Raw genomic sequence first — 18,438 nt, 5'->3', positions numbered from 1 at the left:
CCACAGCTACTGAAGCCCGAGCACTCTGTAACCTGTAAGCCACAACAAGAGAGGCCACTGCCATGGGAAGCCTGAGCATATCAACTAGAAAGTAGCCCGCGCTTGTGTGAAGGAAGACCCAGTGTGGCCGAAAATATAAATAAATAAAATAAACATAAGTTGAACAAGTGGTACCCACAAACATGAATAGTTTATATCAGCTACAAAATAACTATTAAAAAGAAGTATTTTCAAAATCACACAAGAGAAATATAGCCAAAAATTTTGCAAAAGGCTTGACATATGTATAATTCTGGATTTATACAAATTAAGTGCAAAATGTGAAAATGATCAAAGACTTGCTAAATTTTTCCGCTTCACCACAGATAAGCATAACCAGGCTGCCTATCTGAGAGGAAGGCAGGGTAGGAAATGTAACCAACAGCCCAGATCCAGCACAGGCAGGACTAATACTGTCAGCTCCTATGGGGCCAAATCTCAGGTAAGAAGCAATGAGGCTTATCACAGTACTGGTTCTCCCAAACTAGTTAAACTAGAGGACTTATAACTAGTTTTTCCTTTCTACTTATGGAAATAAAAGGGTATAGGTGCTTTGAGCATCTTCTAACCCTGCATTGCTAAAAGCAGCCTGGTGTAGGTGGCTGGAAGTGAAACGAGGTTTCAGTCCTTTGTTCCCCAGACCTACTGAAGTGTCTTAAATCAACATGTACACGGTTAAGACACAAAAACTCCCTCTGTCCCATCAGGAAAATACACATCTTCCATAGACAAGTTCCTTGGGGGGAAAAAGGTGGGAGGCAACTGGCTTTTAGAGATTAGGTTCTCCTCATAAAAGCAGACGTTCAAATGTCAACATCTAAAGATCAGTCCTTGAAAACTCTAAACCCACTATAAATAGCTATGGATTTGTATCTATTTTTAGTATCAAACATTTCATTTACCAGATTGAGCTGTATTTATAATCACTAGTCAAATATTCTTAATCCCAGGCACACTGGCTCATAATACTTTTTAAAATAGACTTTTTAAAAAGTGCTTCTGCAGTTGGACTTAGTGAAATAGGCATACAGAGGACATGTTTCTGAAGGGACCAAATCCCAAAGCAGAAGTCTTAAGGCAGGGACGTCTGAAGGCTGTTTGCTTTATAAGTTTGTGGTTGTCCACAAAGACTTCATTTGGCCATGCCCCAAATCTAAAAAGGGTAAATTACCTCCAATACTAATCAGATGTGACTATCACACATTTTAGAAAAGAGGTTTTGCCTATGGCTCCCAAGTTTTAAGCTTCCAAGACTCCCTAACCTAATAGTGGAGATGTCCTATTAGAAGCCTCAGGATGGCTAAGAGTGGTCTCAAGAACAAGGTAGGATAAACAGGAGTTAGGAGGGAAAAAAAACACCTATGTTTTTACTGGCCTTTCCTGAGTTTATCCATTTTACATGTTATTTTATTAGATAACCCCTAGTGACTTCATTTGAGAAGGGCCTGGCAATCCGCTCCAGTATTCTTGCCTGGAGAATCCCGTGGACAGAGGAGCCTGGCAGGATATAGTCTGCAGCATCGTGAAGAGTCAGACACAACTGAAACAATTTAGCATGCATGCACGCACAGTGATTTCATCTGGAAGAAGGATTTCAAATGTTGCAAAATATTGAAAATTTCTGTCCTCGATAAGCTGCCTTGATCATAAAGTCAGCCCACAAGGAAATCATTGAGTTGGATAATCCAAAATAGCCATCATCAGTCAGTTCTTCCAGTCTCAACCAGTTTCCTCTGATGACAATCCAGAGCAATTAACAAAGGGATATCGTTCTCATAAGTCTAGAAAAATCCAGTTCCCTTATGTTATGAACACACGACATACAGACTACTAACCAAATAACCCTTTATTTTGGCAAATTTGAAGACCACAAAATATGACTGTGAGTTGCCACTACTCACAGGGGAGATTTAATAGTGTTATAGGGCAAATGCCAGGGCTCTGTGGAATAAAGAAATCTATTTTCAGCTGGAATTCTCAGCCAGAAGCATCTTCCCACTTAGAAGTGTGTGAAATGCCTGCCATCACCATGACTCCTGACCACTGGACTCTCACTGTAGAGACGCAGAAGCAGAAGGGTAACACACGTCAATGGCCTCCAGCCAAAGACCACTAGGAACTCATCTGCAGTTGACAAGCTGGGTTTATTATGTTGCCGGGAGCCAGAACACACACCAGAGGGAAGCATAAGCATCTCAGTAAGAGAGCTTTAGAAAGAACCTATTAACAGGATTTAGGCTTTGGCAGGATAATTTGGAGGAGGATCTAGAGAATTGGGCTTTTTAAAAATTGGATGCTGTCAGAAAACAAGGACAACTCCATGACTGAATATCGTAACAATTCTCACTTACAGTAAGAGAAGACATAAAGCTGTAATCGGTAAAGAATTAGCTATCATTCATAAAAGATAATCTTGACAAAGATTCAAAAAAGGTCATCCTAGGCAGAACAGATATGGTTCTTGGCCACAGTGGGTGAAAATCACTGTCAATTCCTTCATGCAGAACACTTTGATGTTGATTTCAGAAATGCACAGAATAATATTTTAGATATCATGTACATCTATGTCCGGGCTTCCCTGGTGGTTCAGGCAGTAAAGAATCTGCCTGCAATGCAGGAGACATAGATTTGATCCCTGGGTTGGGAAGATCCCCTGGAGAAAGGAATGGCTACTCACTCCAGCATTCTTTCCTGGAGAACCACATGGACAGAAAAGCCTGGTAGGCTACGGTCCATGGGGTTGTAGAGTCAGACACGAGTCAGACATCTTTTTCATATCACATTCTAGACCTTGGCTCTGCATATGTCACTTAAGGCAATTTACTGTCTTCCTCCATAATGTCCAAGTTAAGGGAACTTTCCTGTGATCACTTCATGCTGCTGCTGCTAAGTTGCTTCAGTTGTGTCTGACTCTGTGCGACCCCATAGATGGCAGCCCACCAGGCTCCCCCATCCCTCGGATTCTTCAGGCAAAAACACTGGAGTGGGTTGCCATTTCCTTCTCCAACGCCTTCTCTGGACCATTTCATAGTTACCTGGAATAAGTAGTATTCAGTCAAGTTTCTGATGTTCAGAGGAATAGGAATAGCTAAGTATTACTACTTGCTTTTCAAACTACCTGGGGTAAATAAACTGTTTCTTTTCTCCCCAATTGTTCTTGGGCTGATAATTTTGTAAAATACAAGAAAAACTAATTACTAGGAAAAAAACAAAAAAGACACAAAATAGCAGCCTCAGCTTTTTATTTTTTGTTTTTACTGTTAGGTCGGAGCCTGGTGGGCTGCTGTCTATGGGGTCACACACAGTTGGACACGACTGAAGTGACTTAGCAGCAGCAGCAGCAGCAGCCAACACAAATATAATAACTATGTCAAAGTGTCATAAAGTTTCTTTATATAGTCTCACCTTCAGTATTTATCTTGACCTGGGTGTATGGACACTCTTTGAGCAGTACTGTTGTTTTTATTTTTTTTACAAATCACAGCCTTCTGTTTAATATAAATTAATTCTGTCTCAGACCACTATCTATTTCACATATACATAGTTTGCCGCAAGGTAGCATTAGAGAAAAAGAGGTAAGGGGTTTCACTCAGGGAAAAGGCCATGGTAAGAGCTTCCCAATCTCAGTGAAAAATAAATACCTGTGGCTGCTCCCTATGACTAAGAGTTTCAAAAGACCCACGTAGATAATCAGATCACAGGAATCTCATCAACAATAATCTACATTAGACCCATCCAGGTAGGGCTTCACTGGCTTTCTCTTCCATAGCAGGATACTTCACTTCATCTTGCTGAGCAGAGATGGTCCCATTGGCATTTTTAGGCCAGGAGGGGCTCTGCTTTCTGCTAAAACAACTTAGATTTGGTTATAATCCCAGAGTTTCCCAGGGAAATGGCTTTCTAGCCCATCAGCTTAATCCTCAGGCATCTATGTGATCTCAGTATCCCTGTTTCTCTTCCTAAGGTCAAGAAGGTCAAACTTAAATCCCCTACACAGCAAGTTAAAGGAACAAAAAAGGGTTTAAGAATCTGCTAATTAGCCAAGTTTATTTACATTCACATCAATTTTACTTCCTACTTAATTTCAGCTAAGATGCTTATTCTATCCAATGCAATTTTAAGAATTTGTCCCCAGCTTAATGAAGCAGTAGTCATCACTCTATTGATCTGCTCTCTATTACTGAGCTTCTAGTCCTGCCATCATCTTTATTCTTCCTCCATAGCTGCTATGAGCTGGAAACTCTAAAAAGCCTTCTGTTTAGGTACACCCACATAGTCAGCACTGCCTGCTATAGGCTGGACTCCTCTCTTTTCCAAGATCAAGCTCAAGGCCTGAGCCATGTATGCCTGGTTAGAAACTCTGTCCCCATTCATTAAATCTCTCCAGAAGATACTTCCCTTTATCACAACTTTTTTAAGTTGAACATAATTTTAGTATGCATGTGTGTGTGTGTGTATACACATACATGTATACCAGATATTTTGACACTTAAAATCTATGGCAAATTTAACCTCTTTGAGCTCCATGAGAATGGTAATCATGACCATTCATCATTTCACAATGCCTGGAACAGCGCTTGCCCAGAATTGACTTCTCAGAAATATGTTTTAATTAATTAAAGGATCAAAGAATGGAACAAATAAATACACTGGTTGAGTTGTGCACATGCACACAAATAGACACACTATGTCAACAGTTAACACCATACCTTAAAAATGAGAAATCAATCCTAATAATTAATGTATATTCATACTGTATACCTATTTTCCTCTTCCTTACAACTATTGCCCTATATTTCTGTATCTATGATTAGATCATTTGACATGTACAGTAAGAAAAACACTGATTGCTAAGTCAGGTTTAAAAACTCACTATTAAAATAATTTTCTTGCCTTTTGCCTTCTTTAAACTGATTTTCAAGTTTCAAATCTCCTAGCCCAAGCTTCAGTCTTAACCAGGGAGATAAAAAGTACGTAATCTTCTTATGCAATAAAACTTAAAAATAACATTGAATTAAGTTTTATACTCAATATACTTAGAAGTATTATAAAATAGTACCTTTTATGGAATTTATTTCCTTTTATACTCTAGTACTGTTGAATCAAGCTCTTGGTGAATATTTTAAACTTTGTCTTCTAGAAGATGTTTTCTTTCTATTGTTTTAGTCAGTAATTTAGTTAAGTCAGATCTATTAAACATTTGTGTGGAATGAGAAGAATCTTAGAGATTCCTTGTGTCTTCAAGCCCCATAGCATGGTCTAGCACCAATGAGATGCTGTGAATCTTAAACTGAAAGGGTCCAACTAGGAGACCTGCCACACACGCTCTCTTCAGTTTTCTGTTCAGGCTTCTAAAGCCCTATAGAATATCTAGAGGCAGTACAAGACCTCCAGATAAAGCCTGCAACCATGAACTCAACAGGCCTTGAGTAAAAAATACGGCATCATAACTCCTTTGGGTTGTGCTTATGCATTAAGAGGACAGTAGCAGAAGATTCCAGAGAAGGCACTGGTGACCCACTCCAGTACTCTTGCCTGGAAAATCCCATGGGCAGAGGAGCCTGGTAGGCTGCAGTCCATGGGGTCGCTAAGAGTCAGACACGACTGAACGACTTCACTTTCACTTTTCACTCATGCCTTGGAGAAGGAAATGGCAACCCACTCCAGTGTTCTTGCCTGGAGAATCCCAGGGACAGGGGAGCCTGATTGGCTGCCATCTATAGGGTCGCACAGAGTCGGACACGACTAACGTGACTTAGCAGCAGCAGCAGCAGAAGATTCAAGGTACTGTTTGGGACGAGCCAAGGTAGAAGGAATGCAAGGATTGTTTTGAGAACTCCCAGAAGAGAGACAAAACAAAAAGAATAGCTGTGAACTCCCAAGAAACAGCAGCCTGGCAACCACAGAAAGAAAAATGGTTGTTCTTTTTGAACAAAGGCTTGGAGTCAATTATGAATGGAAGAGGCATAAACATTGACACACTTCTCAAATAACATCTGGAGATGCAAGACAAAAATATTTCACATCCTCAGAGTGTGTGAAGAAGGGTCAGTTACTATTAGCCTCAACCACAAAAGTGAATAACAATATATAGGTATTTCATTCAAAAGCAAGAGAAAATGAAGTAAAGCCACCATAGCGAGAGAACTACACCTCAGGTTCATACACTAATGCAATTTGAACAAATTCTGACAGAGAAGCACCTTGTTTCCCATTTCAGCATTCTGAGGGGTGTGCAAAAGAATGCTTTCTAAATATTTTCTTTAATAAAATACCTAATGTTTCCTCATAAGAACGGAAATACTATCATTTTGAAGGAATCTATGCTTCTTTAAAAAGTTGTCAGGATGATTTTAAAGAAGTAAGGAAATAAAATTCCCAATGTGACGCAAGTGGACATATAAGCAAACAACGCTACAGTAGTTGTCTTTGGTTTCTTAGACTAATGTCTTCATGTCAAAATGAAGCCAAAGCACACATCTTTGACAGTGAAATGCTTTCTAATGCTTGTTCCTGAACTTGAAATATAATAATGAGGCTTTCTTTCCACCTCTACCTTCCAAACCATGCTGAAGCCATGCTGCACTCCCAAACACCTGCAAACACACAGACACAAAAAGGCAAGGAGTCTTACCAGACCATCACAGTTGCTAATGGCAACAGAAGTTCCTGGAATGTCCATGATGTCACCAACATAAGCACAGTTGGTCTGCAAAGGCTCGGTTTTCCAGATTCTCTCCGAAGTACTTCCTGGCTGATGATCATTAATGGGGTCGGTTATATTCCCAGGCACCGGAGATGCCTCATGCCATTCCACAACAGCACCAGGAGCTACCAGCTGAGTGTTGGGCTTTAGTCGAAGATGAAAATCTCTTCCAAATGCCGTGATGTTAAAGAACAATTGCTCAGAGTTGGAAGACACGTCCCTCGTTGACCTCTTTTTGTGATTTGCAGAAAGAATATGGGAGAGATAGTGTCCTTCAAAATTCGTGCTGACAGGAGTCACCAGCTCATACTCTCTCTGTCTCTTTATTGGTAAATCTGTGGGGTGAAAAAACAGAACTGTAGAATCCTGTGTAACAAGAGAACACAGGAAGATGTAACACAGGCATCAAGGGTCCACCTCACAAGACTGCACCTCAACTTGCATAATAAATATATTCTTGAATTGTCTCATAAGCAGTAAGTTTTGAGAACTCAAATCATTTCTCAAACACATTTAGGTAACTCTGTGTTAAATTAATCATTTTTTTTTAATTTTTAAAAAATTTCACTACATGTGAATACTCATCTCATTTATGTGTTTGAGAATATGAATAAAATAACTTTCCATAAATTTATCAAGCTTGCTTATAACCAAGACATACACTCAATTAATGTATCATTGATATAATTAATAACTGCTACAGACTTTTAACAAAGTTGCTACTATGTAGAAGATATTTTTCCTAATTGCTTTAATTTTTTCCTTATAAGAATCCTAGAATTTATACTTATCACAATAGTTTTGTGTATTAAATACAATGTACTTTGTACTATATCTACCACTGGCCTGTAATTTATACACTGTAGTTTATGGTGCTGCAGTTGATACATATTTTTCCACCATACCAACCCTAACAAGCATACTTCACAGGTGAGGAAACTGAGATTCAGGAGGTGTGTGTCCAAGGTCACATAACTGTGAAGCTCAGCTGTATCTTCACATCACACTCCAAAGCCCATACACTTCCTTTGCTTTATCATGTTTGTGTCCCATAAATCACAAAACATTTTCAGCAAATGAGGAGAATGGAGTAAAAAGGATCTATAAGTTGAATACACAAGTACTGGTTAGTCAAGAGCAGACAGCATTGTTATTTTGCACCATACTCCTTACACGGGAAGACCCTCATTGGAATACAAATTCAATATTAAGGGTCCACTTTATAACATGGGTGGCCACTCACATGTTTAATTGAATTCCACAGTTAGAACTTAACTGTTTAGCCAAGTTTCGCCAGATGTGAGTATTGTGTCAGCTGAAATGCAAACATCCTTGGGAAAGACAACACATTAAATGAACCATTTCTTCCTTAACAGAAACAATTTTGAAGGCAAAAGGAAACAAGCAGGGCAACAAGAATGAAGAAAGAACACATGGAAAAGAAACTCTAAGAGCATGAATTTAAAAGTTCTCCACCTTCATAATTCTAGCCTCAGACTAGCCCTATAGGTATGACAAAGTAGGTATGAAAAAAATTATATGATTCACAAAGATTCCTCACCTATGGAAACTTCATGATTTTATGTAATACATTAGCATATTGGACCCATAAATGAATCTACAACCTATGTTCTTAAAGTGTTTTATAAAATCACTGTGAAAGGTGAAGTCACTCAGTCATGTCCAACTCTTTGAGACCCTGTGGACTGTAGCCCACCAAGCTCCTCCATCCACGTGATTTTCCACACTGGAGTGGGTTGCCATTTCCTTCTCCAGGGTATCTTCCTGACCCAGGGATCAAACTAGGGTCTTCCACATTGCAGGCAGACTCTACCATCTGAGCCACCAGGGAATCCCATGAAGTGAAAGTCACTCAGTCATGTCCAACTCTTTGTGATCCCACAAACTATACAGTCCTTGGAATTCTCCAGGCCAGAATACTGGAATGGGCAGCTCTTCCCTTCTCCAGGGGATCTTCCCAACCCAGGGATCAAACCCAGATCTCCCACATTGCAGAATCTGGGTTGGATTCCACAGAATCCACATTGGGTTCTTTACCAGCTGAGCTACCAGAGAAGCCCCAACAATCAGTAAGTTTTCATTATTTTCCTACTTTTTAAATAACTCAAACAACGTGTAAAGTACCAAAAGACAAATGAAGGTATTTTGCAACCTGGAAATTCCTTGACTGCATGTTTGTTACCATTACACCACTTATAATGACCAGTGCATTTAAACATAATACCTGTTTTTATCAAGTGTATACAGCAAGTGACACAGCTGAACATATTCACTAGGCAGAGAAGGAGTGAGGAGGGTCATATCACAGGGTAAAGTGAAGCCTGCTTCCAGGGAGCAGAAGCAACCCAATTCCTGCCTCTCTACAGTCTCTCTACATCATGAAGACCTGCATAGGTGTTGGTGTATGCACAGATGATTTCATAAAATCTGGCTGAGAGAAAGAACTTGAAATTTGAGAGAATGAACTCAAGTGTCACAGAAACAGGGTGATGGAGGGGGAGGTTTCCACAGGAAGGGATGAACTGGGCTCTTGGAAATGGACTGACACAGCCAACCCCAAACTAATTCCTGGAGGATAAGTAATTCCTCATTTATCTCAGTATTCCCAGTATCATCTCATACAAGACTTTGTCCTCGCCAGGGACTCTTATCAGTAGGATGTGTTTACTATGTATGAGTTAGTAACGCGGGTAACTGGAGAACATTTGCTTTGTCTCTGCTGATCCACAACTCTGACTTAACTATCCACAGCCCAGGAGCATCTCGCCGCACCAATGATTCCAGCTGTAACTCTTTCTTTAACCATCGGTTTACTGTTTCGGGGAAAGAAAGAACAACATTTCATTTTAACGCATGGATTTCTCATCTCCATTGAAGGGAATTCACACATCCAAAATCTAGACAATATACTGATGCCTGGATTAAGCAACTGAACAACTAGAAAATTTAGGAAAAATGCAGGGCGTCTCCTCCACACCCAAAAGGATACCCAGAGTTTCATGCTGACAGTAAGCCATACATCCTAGATTTTCTGGGGTGAATCCATTTTTCCACTGTGAGACAATATGTTCTGAACTTTTATTCAAAATAAAGATGATATGTTTGTATAGAGCTTTGTCTTCTCCAACTTTAAATAATAAACCATTCCTAAAATGTACACACAAGAAACAATTTTGAAATTAAACTCTGAATGAGTCATTTTCCAGGTGGGAATTAAAGAAAAAGATGCATTTAATATTCCCTCAAGCTACCACCCCGTAGGACAGTAGTTAATGGAACGGACAACGGAGCTACCCAGTCACCTGCCATGTATTACAGAATAAATATCAGGCACTGTGCTTTGTCCTGGGGAATACACCTTCTCTAATTCTTACAACAATCACAGTTGGTAAGTATTATTACCCTTAGTTTATAAATGAGAAAGCAGACCTAGAAAGCCTGACACATAGCAAACAAGGAGCCAAAGAAAATTTTCAATTCTGATCACCTTGACACTGAAGATCACACTCATTCAGAATAGAGGGAACATCTTGCTGGCAATTTCTAATTGAACACCTGAGTTATAAAGGAAAACAAGAATGATGATGGCCTATCTGCAGCCAACCAACCAATTTTTCCTCTACTGCAGCTTCAAAAACTTTGTAAAAGGCTCTTAAATTCTAGGTCTTGGGGAGAAAAATAAACGGATGGGTGGGTAAAACTCAAAGTTATCAACGGTAATCTCATGCTACAATCACATATGCAAACCAATGTTAATTTACTGCATTCAGAAATGATACATTTCACAGCACCAAATACTTCCACAAAGCAATACAGAGTATGGTCAAGGAACAGATTATAGTGTCAAAAAGCAGCAAGTCGACACGTGAACTTGAGCAAGTTCTTTTTCCTAAAGGCTCAGCTTCCTCAATTGTTAACTGAGGCTCCTGCGGCAGCGGCGGCGGCTGCAGCATCGCTTCAGTCGTGTCCGACTCTGTGCGACCCCACAGACGGCAGCCCACCCGGCTCTCCCATCCCTGGGATTCTCCAGGCAAGAACTGGAGTGGGTTGCCATTTCCTTCTCCCATGCATGAAAGTGAAAGTGAAAGTGAAGTTGCTGGGTCCTGTCTGACTCCTAGCGACCCTGTGGACTGCAGCCTACCAGGCTCCTCCGTCCATGGGATTTTCCAGGCAAGAGTACTGGAGTGGGGTGCCATTGCCCTCTCCACAGTTGTTAACTAGAGGTTAGTAATAGTTCTAAAGTCATAGAAGAGGTTTAAGTGAGATTAAAATTTAAATCCAAAGGATTCTGTAAGTTTTAACTATTTTAACTTAAATGTAAATTAGCTACTTACTAAAATATTACCCACATGCAATTTTAAAATGCAAAACTAGGGACTTCCTGGTGGTCCAGTGGTTAAGAGTCTGAGCTTCCAATGCAAGTGGCATGAGTTTGATCCCTGGTCTGAGAACTAAGATCCCACATCCCTGTGATGTAGCCAAAAAAGTATAAATAAAATAAAGTGCAAAACTCTACAACTGTCATCCCGCATGGCTGAAGGGCCACAGTTATAGGCATGTAAAGGTTTGTGTGAGCCATAAGTTCCATAAGCACAGAGAGCTAGGGCCACACTAAAGCCACATTGCAGTCACTAATTACCCAAGCCTGACTCAGAAGCAGTGAATTTTGATACAACCCACTGACATTTCTGCATGCCTGGTCCATCCCACTCTCCTATCCCCAGTATGGATGAACTGTCTGTGATCTTACTTAGGAGCAAAGCCTTCATTCATGTACACAACCTAGCGCCTCTTGCCTTTGCAAGACAGCTTTAGCAACTGTCCTCTTTTTCTTTCCTCATCAATTTCCCCCATCACTAGACTGTCCCCACCAGCAAATAAATAAACTGCCATATTTCCCATCTTTAACAAACACACAAAAACCTTCTTGATGCCACATCCATCTCTAGCTAATTTCCTATTACTTCACTGCCCTTTATAGCAAAACATTTCCGAAAAATTGACCGTATTAGATTTCTCGAATCTTCTCTTCCCAATCTTGTTCTTTCTTGAACCCAGTCCAATCATGCTCTTGCCAAAGTCACTAGTAACTCCGCAGTGCTAAAACCGATGGTTCAGACTCCATCTTCTTACTTGCTGTTTCTCTTTCCTAAGAAACACCCCCTTTCTTTAGCTTCCAAAACACCATTCTCCACTGGTTCTCATCTTTCCCTCGGTGGTCTCCTCTTCTCATTCTCCCTTCTCACATTCCTCTATTCTCATGACTGATACACACTGGAGTGCTGCACGACCTGGTCACAGACTTCTCTTCTCCATGTACCCTCCCTAACGTGGTGTAGTCATTCTGTCTCATGAATTCCAATGCGTTCACCATTGTATATCTCCAGCCCAGGATTCCTACATAAGTTCTTCTCTCATCAATTCAACTGCCCCTGGATCCTCTCCCTGTGCATAGTCACTAGGCACATCAACACATCCAAAAGTAAACTTCCAACCTTCCTACTCCCAAACTTGCACCTCTTCACCATGTCAGTAGATGGCAACTCCATCCTCCCAGTTACTCTAAAGACCAAAAACTCGACTAAATCATCCTTAATTCTTCTCACACCACACACAAAATCTTTTAACAAATTTTATTGACTCTACCTTCAAAATACATCCAGACTCTTATGACTGCTCACCACCTCCCCTACTGCTACCCTAGTCCAGACCACCATGCTCCCCTTCACAAGTCGTCCTCAAACCAGAGCCAGAGGGATACAAATGGAAGATCAGGCCACCCTTCTCCTCAAAACTCATTTCGCTCAGAGTAACATGGCTTGAAAGGTCCAGCACTGGGAATTCTCACATCTCAAGGTCACTGTGCTCACCATTTCCTCCGCCGAAATATCTTCCCCGACAACTGCATGGCTCAGCCCTCCATGCCTTCAGGTCTTCACTTAAACTTGGCCCTGCCATTGTCTTTCCTGACCCCAGGAACTGTCTTATTACTATCTTGCTTCTGCATGTTACTTTTCTCCATAAAAGCTGTCACCACCTCACATACTATATATTTTATATATGTCCATTTGATCACTTCTTAATGTGCATGCTTAGTCGCTCAGTCATGTCCAACTCTTTGAAACCTCATGGACTATAGCCCACCAGGATTCTCTGTCTGTGGAATTCTCCAGGCAAGAATATTGGAGTGGGTTTCCATTCCCTTCTCAAGGGATCTTCCCAACCCAGGGACTCCTGCATTGCAGGCGGATTCTTTACTATCTGAGCCACCATGAAAACCCTTGTTTCTTTATACTTGCTAGCATCCAAGCTTCAGGGGGTAGGAATTTGTATCTGCTTTCCTTACTATAGGTCTCCAGTGCCTAAAACTGACTCTAAAGTCACCCAATAAATATCTGCGAATGAATAAATGAGAGCAACTTGAGCCTAAAGAAGCACCAAAAATTAGAATGTGTCTTTTCCCCAAACAGTAATTATCATCAAGTGATCGATGACAGCAAACCACACAAGTTGTCATAAACCTCTGTAGCCTGAATCTGCTCGAAAATGTGGGGGATATTTCTCACAGTGTCTGCTGGCCTATAAATTCAAACAATTCACAATATCCTGAACTTACATTTTAAGCCACTAAGAACAACAACAAAAGTGTATCTAATCATTAAAACAGATCTCCTGGAATGCAAACACAGAGCCCCCTCATACTGAGGAACCAGAGGCAGGAAATTAGCCCCTCCTCTGCAATCCCTTTGGATATTCATAGAATTATAACCACACAGTCAAAAATAAACAAGACCTTGAAAAACCATCTCATCCTTGCCTCTTTCTTACAACTAAGGTATCTCAAGTAGAAAACATCATGTTTTCTTAAGGTAGGGGTGCAGTGCCTTTCACCTGCTCCCATTCTCTGTAAGGGAAGATTTTTCTCTGAATATCCTGGCCTCTCTGCCCTCCTTAACTCACTCTTCCCCAGTGAAGAGGCATGATGGATGTGAATAGCCAGTCTGGGAAAAATAAGCAGTTGGTGACGCTTAGCATGCCCTCACCGTCATTCTTCCCAGGAAGGAAGGACCCTGTCCTTTCTGATAAGGACCCTGTTCTCTTTCACTTCACGCCGCCCTACCCCGGTTCAGGCCCTGTCTCAGCCCAGCAGTCCTGACACACTCACATGGAGTGAGGTGTCCTGTCAGCTCGCCCACTGCCTGCCCGTGCAGAGCCTTGTGCTCCACCCTGGACTCTTTTGTAAGAGATCTGTTAACCATGTTTTCAGATCTGCTATTTCTCAACATGTTCAGACAACGCAGGACAGAGGAATATGTTTAACTGTGACTCTGGACACTAAGACTTTTTATGTCATCACTCACCTGAAAAAATTAAGAGCAATAGACTTTAATTCATAGACTTGCTGTAAGAATTGAATGGCCTAATCCAAAGTGATTAGGATCCAGCACTTAGTAAGTGCTCAATAAAAGTTAGGTATTAATATTACCCTGTTATTTTTTCCTGAATAGTTTCGACTAACTGATCATTATTTCAGGATAAGATTAATTAGAAAACTGATATCTTTATTTCTAAGTCAGATCTGAAAATTTCTTAGGATACTATCTACTAATCAAATCCCCTCACTTCACACATAAGAAACGGAAACTCAAAGTTAGGTAATTTAGCCTGAATCAAAAAGTTAAGTCGTCATTTAAGGCTCTCTGCATTCTGCCCCCAACTTCTTTTTGATATCATCTCCCATATTACCTAAAGCAACATGCTAATGTGCTCCCTACACCTTAATCACACCACTGATTAATCACTCTTGCCTTTAGAGACTCCTGCTCTCTTGCCTTTAGAGACCTTTCAGGATTGAAAGGTCTGTTGCTTTCCATCCATCTATTCAAATCTAACCCAAGCCTCACGGCCTTTCTCAAACCCCAGCTTTTCCAGGAAAACTTGCCTGCTTACTTGCCTTAAAGTACAGACTTCATGGTCTAAGCTTCCTAGCTCTGTCATACATTGTCTGCACAACAGTTATAAAATAAATCCCTATGGGTGAGAAGTTACATGCCGATGTCATGTCTTTTCAGAGATTTTAAGCACTTTGGGGGCAGAAGGGTGATGTTAAATGTGTTTAAATATCCCCAGTGTACACCAGTTTTGGGGGAAAAGAGAAATTAACATCTATTTTTGGAAGTGGGGATTCCTGGGGGGAGGGCTCTCACAGCAGGACCCCATGACCCAGGCTTTGGGATCATCTTAACGCCTTCACACATTTGGCCACATGCACTCACAACTGAGGACAGGCAGCTTGGTATCCTTCTAAATATGCTGTAGGACGCTACATAAATGTCTCCCAGAGGAGACTAGATGTCCCCAGCACATTACGAAGACCACAATCTAGAACAGCAAGAGAAAAGAAGCCTACGATCAACAGTGCTAGGACCAAGAATGGCTGCAGAATAAGGTTCTCATGTATCACAGCAATTTTTAGATGATCTAATTAAAACCAAAGCTACCCCAGGCACACAGAATATTGGAATACTTATGATTGATACAATGTGGCTTTGCGTGCTAAGTTGTTTCAGTCATGTCTGACTCTTTGCAACCCTATGATCTGCAACCTCCCAGGCTCCTCTGTCCATGGGATTCTCAAGGCAAGAATACTGGAGTGGACTGCCATGTCCTTCTCCTGGGGATCTTCCCAACTCAGGGATCGAATCCGTGTTTCTTATGTTTCCTGCATTCAGGTGGGTTCTTTACCACTAGTGCCACCTGGGAAGCCCAACGTGGCTTTAGTTCCCAAGTAAAGAAGGAAGTGGGATATGACGGTTCTATATGAAAAGTCTGGAGTCAAAAAGCACTTCATTTGAATGCTGGTTTCAAGCTGATGTGCTCTTTGGCATCCTACGAACAAATTACGAAAATACAAGGCTCAGACAGGTTACCTGTAAAATAGGAAGAAGAGATAAAACCACATAAAGGCCTTGGTCCATCTAAGAACATCCCAGTAAATGTAAAGTTAGCTGCTGGTACTATCCTCATCCAGCTAGAGCTGTACAAGAAGGAAGTCACTTGTGTCCCAGCTGCCCTCGGGCCTCTCCCCTCTCCATTCCCAACCCAAGCTATTGTTTCTGGTGGTTAGGAGGGATCTTGAACGCCATTACACCAAATGGCCTGAAGTCCAGACTGGCTCTACAAACCCATGCTCCATTACCCAAGTCAGAGACTGGGATTCTCTCCCACGAATTGGCTGATTGCCCTACTATAGAGGTAGTCACACAGGCAATTTCCTTTATCAGGTATAAATTCTCAGTATGCAACAATCTGGCCACAAGAATGAAATAAATAAGCATTTTCAAGATTTGCTCAAGAAGCCGCTCCAACAACAACATTTCCAAATCCTGAGCCAAGGGTAAGAGAATGAATTTCATCAGAAATGACAGGGGCCAGCTGTTCCAAGAGAGATGGGAGTGGGGTGAAGAGTGGACCTTAAGAGGACATCACGTGCCAGAGGCCTCACCCAGGCTGTAAACACCAACAGAGATGGGGACACATCTTCTATCAAAGGCAATTAAAAAGTAATCATGATAACAGGCTGAACTTCTGAATGCAGCCAAATTCCTTTTTCCTCACTTCAACTCCTCTAAGCTGTGATCGCCACAAGGCAGAGAAACGCTTTGATGTCTTTTAGTGTAGTTGCAAACCTATTTTCACAACCCTTGGGGGGGTTGCTTTTTTTTAATACTCATTATTAAGAAAGAACAAATACTTGTGAACTTCAAAATTCTTCTCATTTTTTAAAAAATCTGGCTTTTTCATAAATATTTGTTGCAATTGCACAATGTTTATGTTCAAGAGAGCCATTTAGGAAAGAACAGCACATTCTTTCGCATTCCAGAACATGAAATCAGGTAAGAGGAGATCTTTTACGAAAAGAACAACTATTTTACAGAAATATATCCAACTATTTTCTTTGTTTGCTACATCTTCAAATAATCAAATAATCAATAACAGGCTAACAAGTAGAGTTTGTTTTTTCTTTTGGTGCTGTGCTGTGCGTGTGCTCAGTCACTCAGTCATGGCCAACTCTTTGAGATTCCAAGGACTATAGGCTCCTCTGTCCATGGGATTCTTCAGGCAAGAATGCTGGGGCGGGTTGCCATGTCCTCCTCCAAGAGATCTTCCCAACCAGGGATCAAACCCCCATCTCCTGTGTCTCCTGCATTGCAGGTGGATTCTTTACCACTGCATCACCTGGGATGCTCCTTTACTTTATTAAGTGAAGCCCAAATGCCAAAATCTTAACATTTCAAACTCAGTTTTTAAGAAGCACTTTTACTGGTTACGTTTATCATCACTGGAAACTTTACAGACACAAGAGAACTATCAGACATTCTAAAAATTAATATTTCTCATACGTCTTACAATTTTTTGATGGATAATACTTTTAGAGACTAATATTGAGTCTAGAATTTAAAGCCAGGAAAAGTAGCATTTATCCCCAGGGCCAAAGGCTGAGGAAAATATGACAGATAAGAAATGTGGATAGCAGCTTTAAAGGTTTTCACTGAAATGTTACTTGTGGTAATTATTTTTTCCAAATCTAAAATAGTCTGGTTCATGGTTTGACAAAAAGTACGAAAAACCATCTGATATGAAATAACCAACCTTAACTCCATCTGAAGACTTAATCCCTCTTTGCCATGTGATGTATTTACATCTTCCAGGAATTCAGACACAGACATCTTGGGGGTCCGTTCCTCTGCTGGCCACAGCCACCAGTTCCCATCAAGGTGCTGGAAGTCCTCACAGCTGTGGTGTTATTGGACATTTGTGACTCCCAGCATCCATCCCCTTTTAATCTTTAATTGAACCTCAGTTTTCCCTCAGGTTAACTGTCTCACGCTCCACTCTCAGTCCCTATACATCAAGAATGAAACAGCTCAATCCAGGCTAACCTGAGCACTTGCCTCACTAAGCACTAGGCATGGCTTGAAAATAAGGTGTTGTGTTTTATTTTTTTTTTGCAAGAGCCTGGCACATGCACATCTAATTAATACTGGTAAAGACAACAAAAAAGGAACTTTTCCATGTCTTAGCAGCAACCCAATTCCCTCTATCCCAAGATATAACATTTTAGACTCTTTTTGACTGTTCCATTTCTTTTCTCTGGGATGTTAGAGCCAATGCCCAAGGAGGAGGACTGTCAATAGGTAATACTGTGGTGAAGGGTCTGCAAGCATGGGGTTCAGGAGAGGGCTCAGGCTTAGGTAGCTAGGATGTAAATCAGGAAACTGAGTGGACTGTCGTGACAGGGGCAGCTCTGGTGGACACACATTCACTGAACGGTTTTCCACACCTAATGATAAAAAAACGACATATGCCTCAAGCCAAGTAGCAAATAAAAGCTCTACCAGGAACTACTACTGGAGCTGCCAGGACAGAAGTGTCTTGTCTAGTAGGGTGAAAGGTAGGATGATAGCCCAGAGTTGCTGGTGATGGTCTTTGCCACAACTTGGATCTTGGATGGTCACAGTCTTATGCTACTAGAGAAATAAAGCCAACGCAAAGGAAAAATGAGAGAGAAAGAAAGAGAGAAGGAAGAGAGGACAGGAGAAAAGGGACGGGGAGAAGGATAGAAGGAGAGGCAAAGGAGGAATGGGGTGAGAGATTGATTTTTGACATTA

General features: G+C 41.1%; 1 protein-coding gene across 1 annotated transcript in view; it reads right to left on the bottom strand.

Annotated features, from left to right (window-relative positions):
• ADAMTS3 (ADAM metallopeptidase with thrombospondin type 1 motif, 3) overlaps positions 1–18,438 on the bottom strand; it is a 283,309-nt gene that overhangs the window by 254,003 nt on the left and 10,868 nt on the right. The window contains exon 3 of the mRNA XM_010839082.1: positions 6,674–7,080. Within this exon, the coding sequence (XP_010837384.1) occupies positions 6,674–7,080 (407 nt within the window). The remainder of the gene's footprint in view (positions 1–6,673; positions 7,081–18,438) is intronic.

This window comes from Bison bison, unplaced genomic scaffold (assembly GCF_000754665.1).
Source record: "Bison bison bison isolate TAMUID 2011002044 unplaced genomic scaffold, Bison_UMD1.0 scf7180017864110, whole genome shotgun sequence".
In the NCBI taxonomy this organism is placed as follows: Eukaryota; Metazoa; Chordata; class Mammalia; order Artiodactyla; family Bovidae; genus Bison; species Bison bison.
Note: the sequence above shows the minus strand (reverse complement) of the source record. Positions and strands in the feature narration are given on the sequence as shown.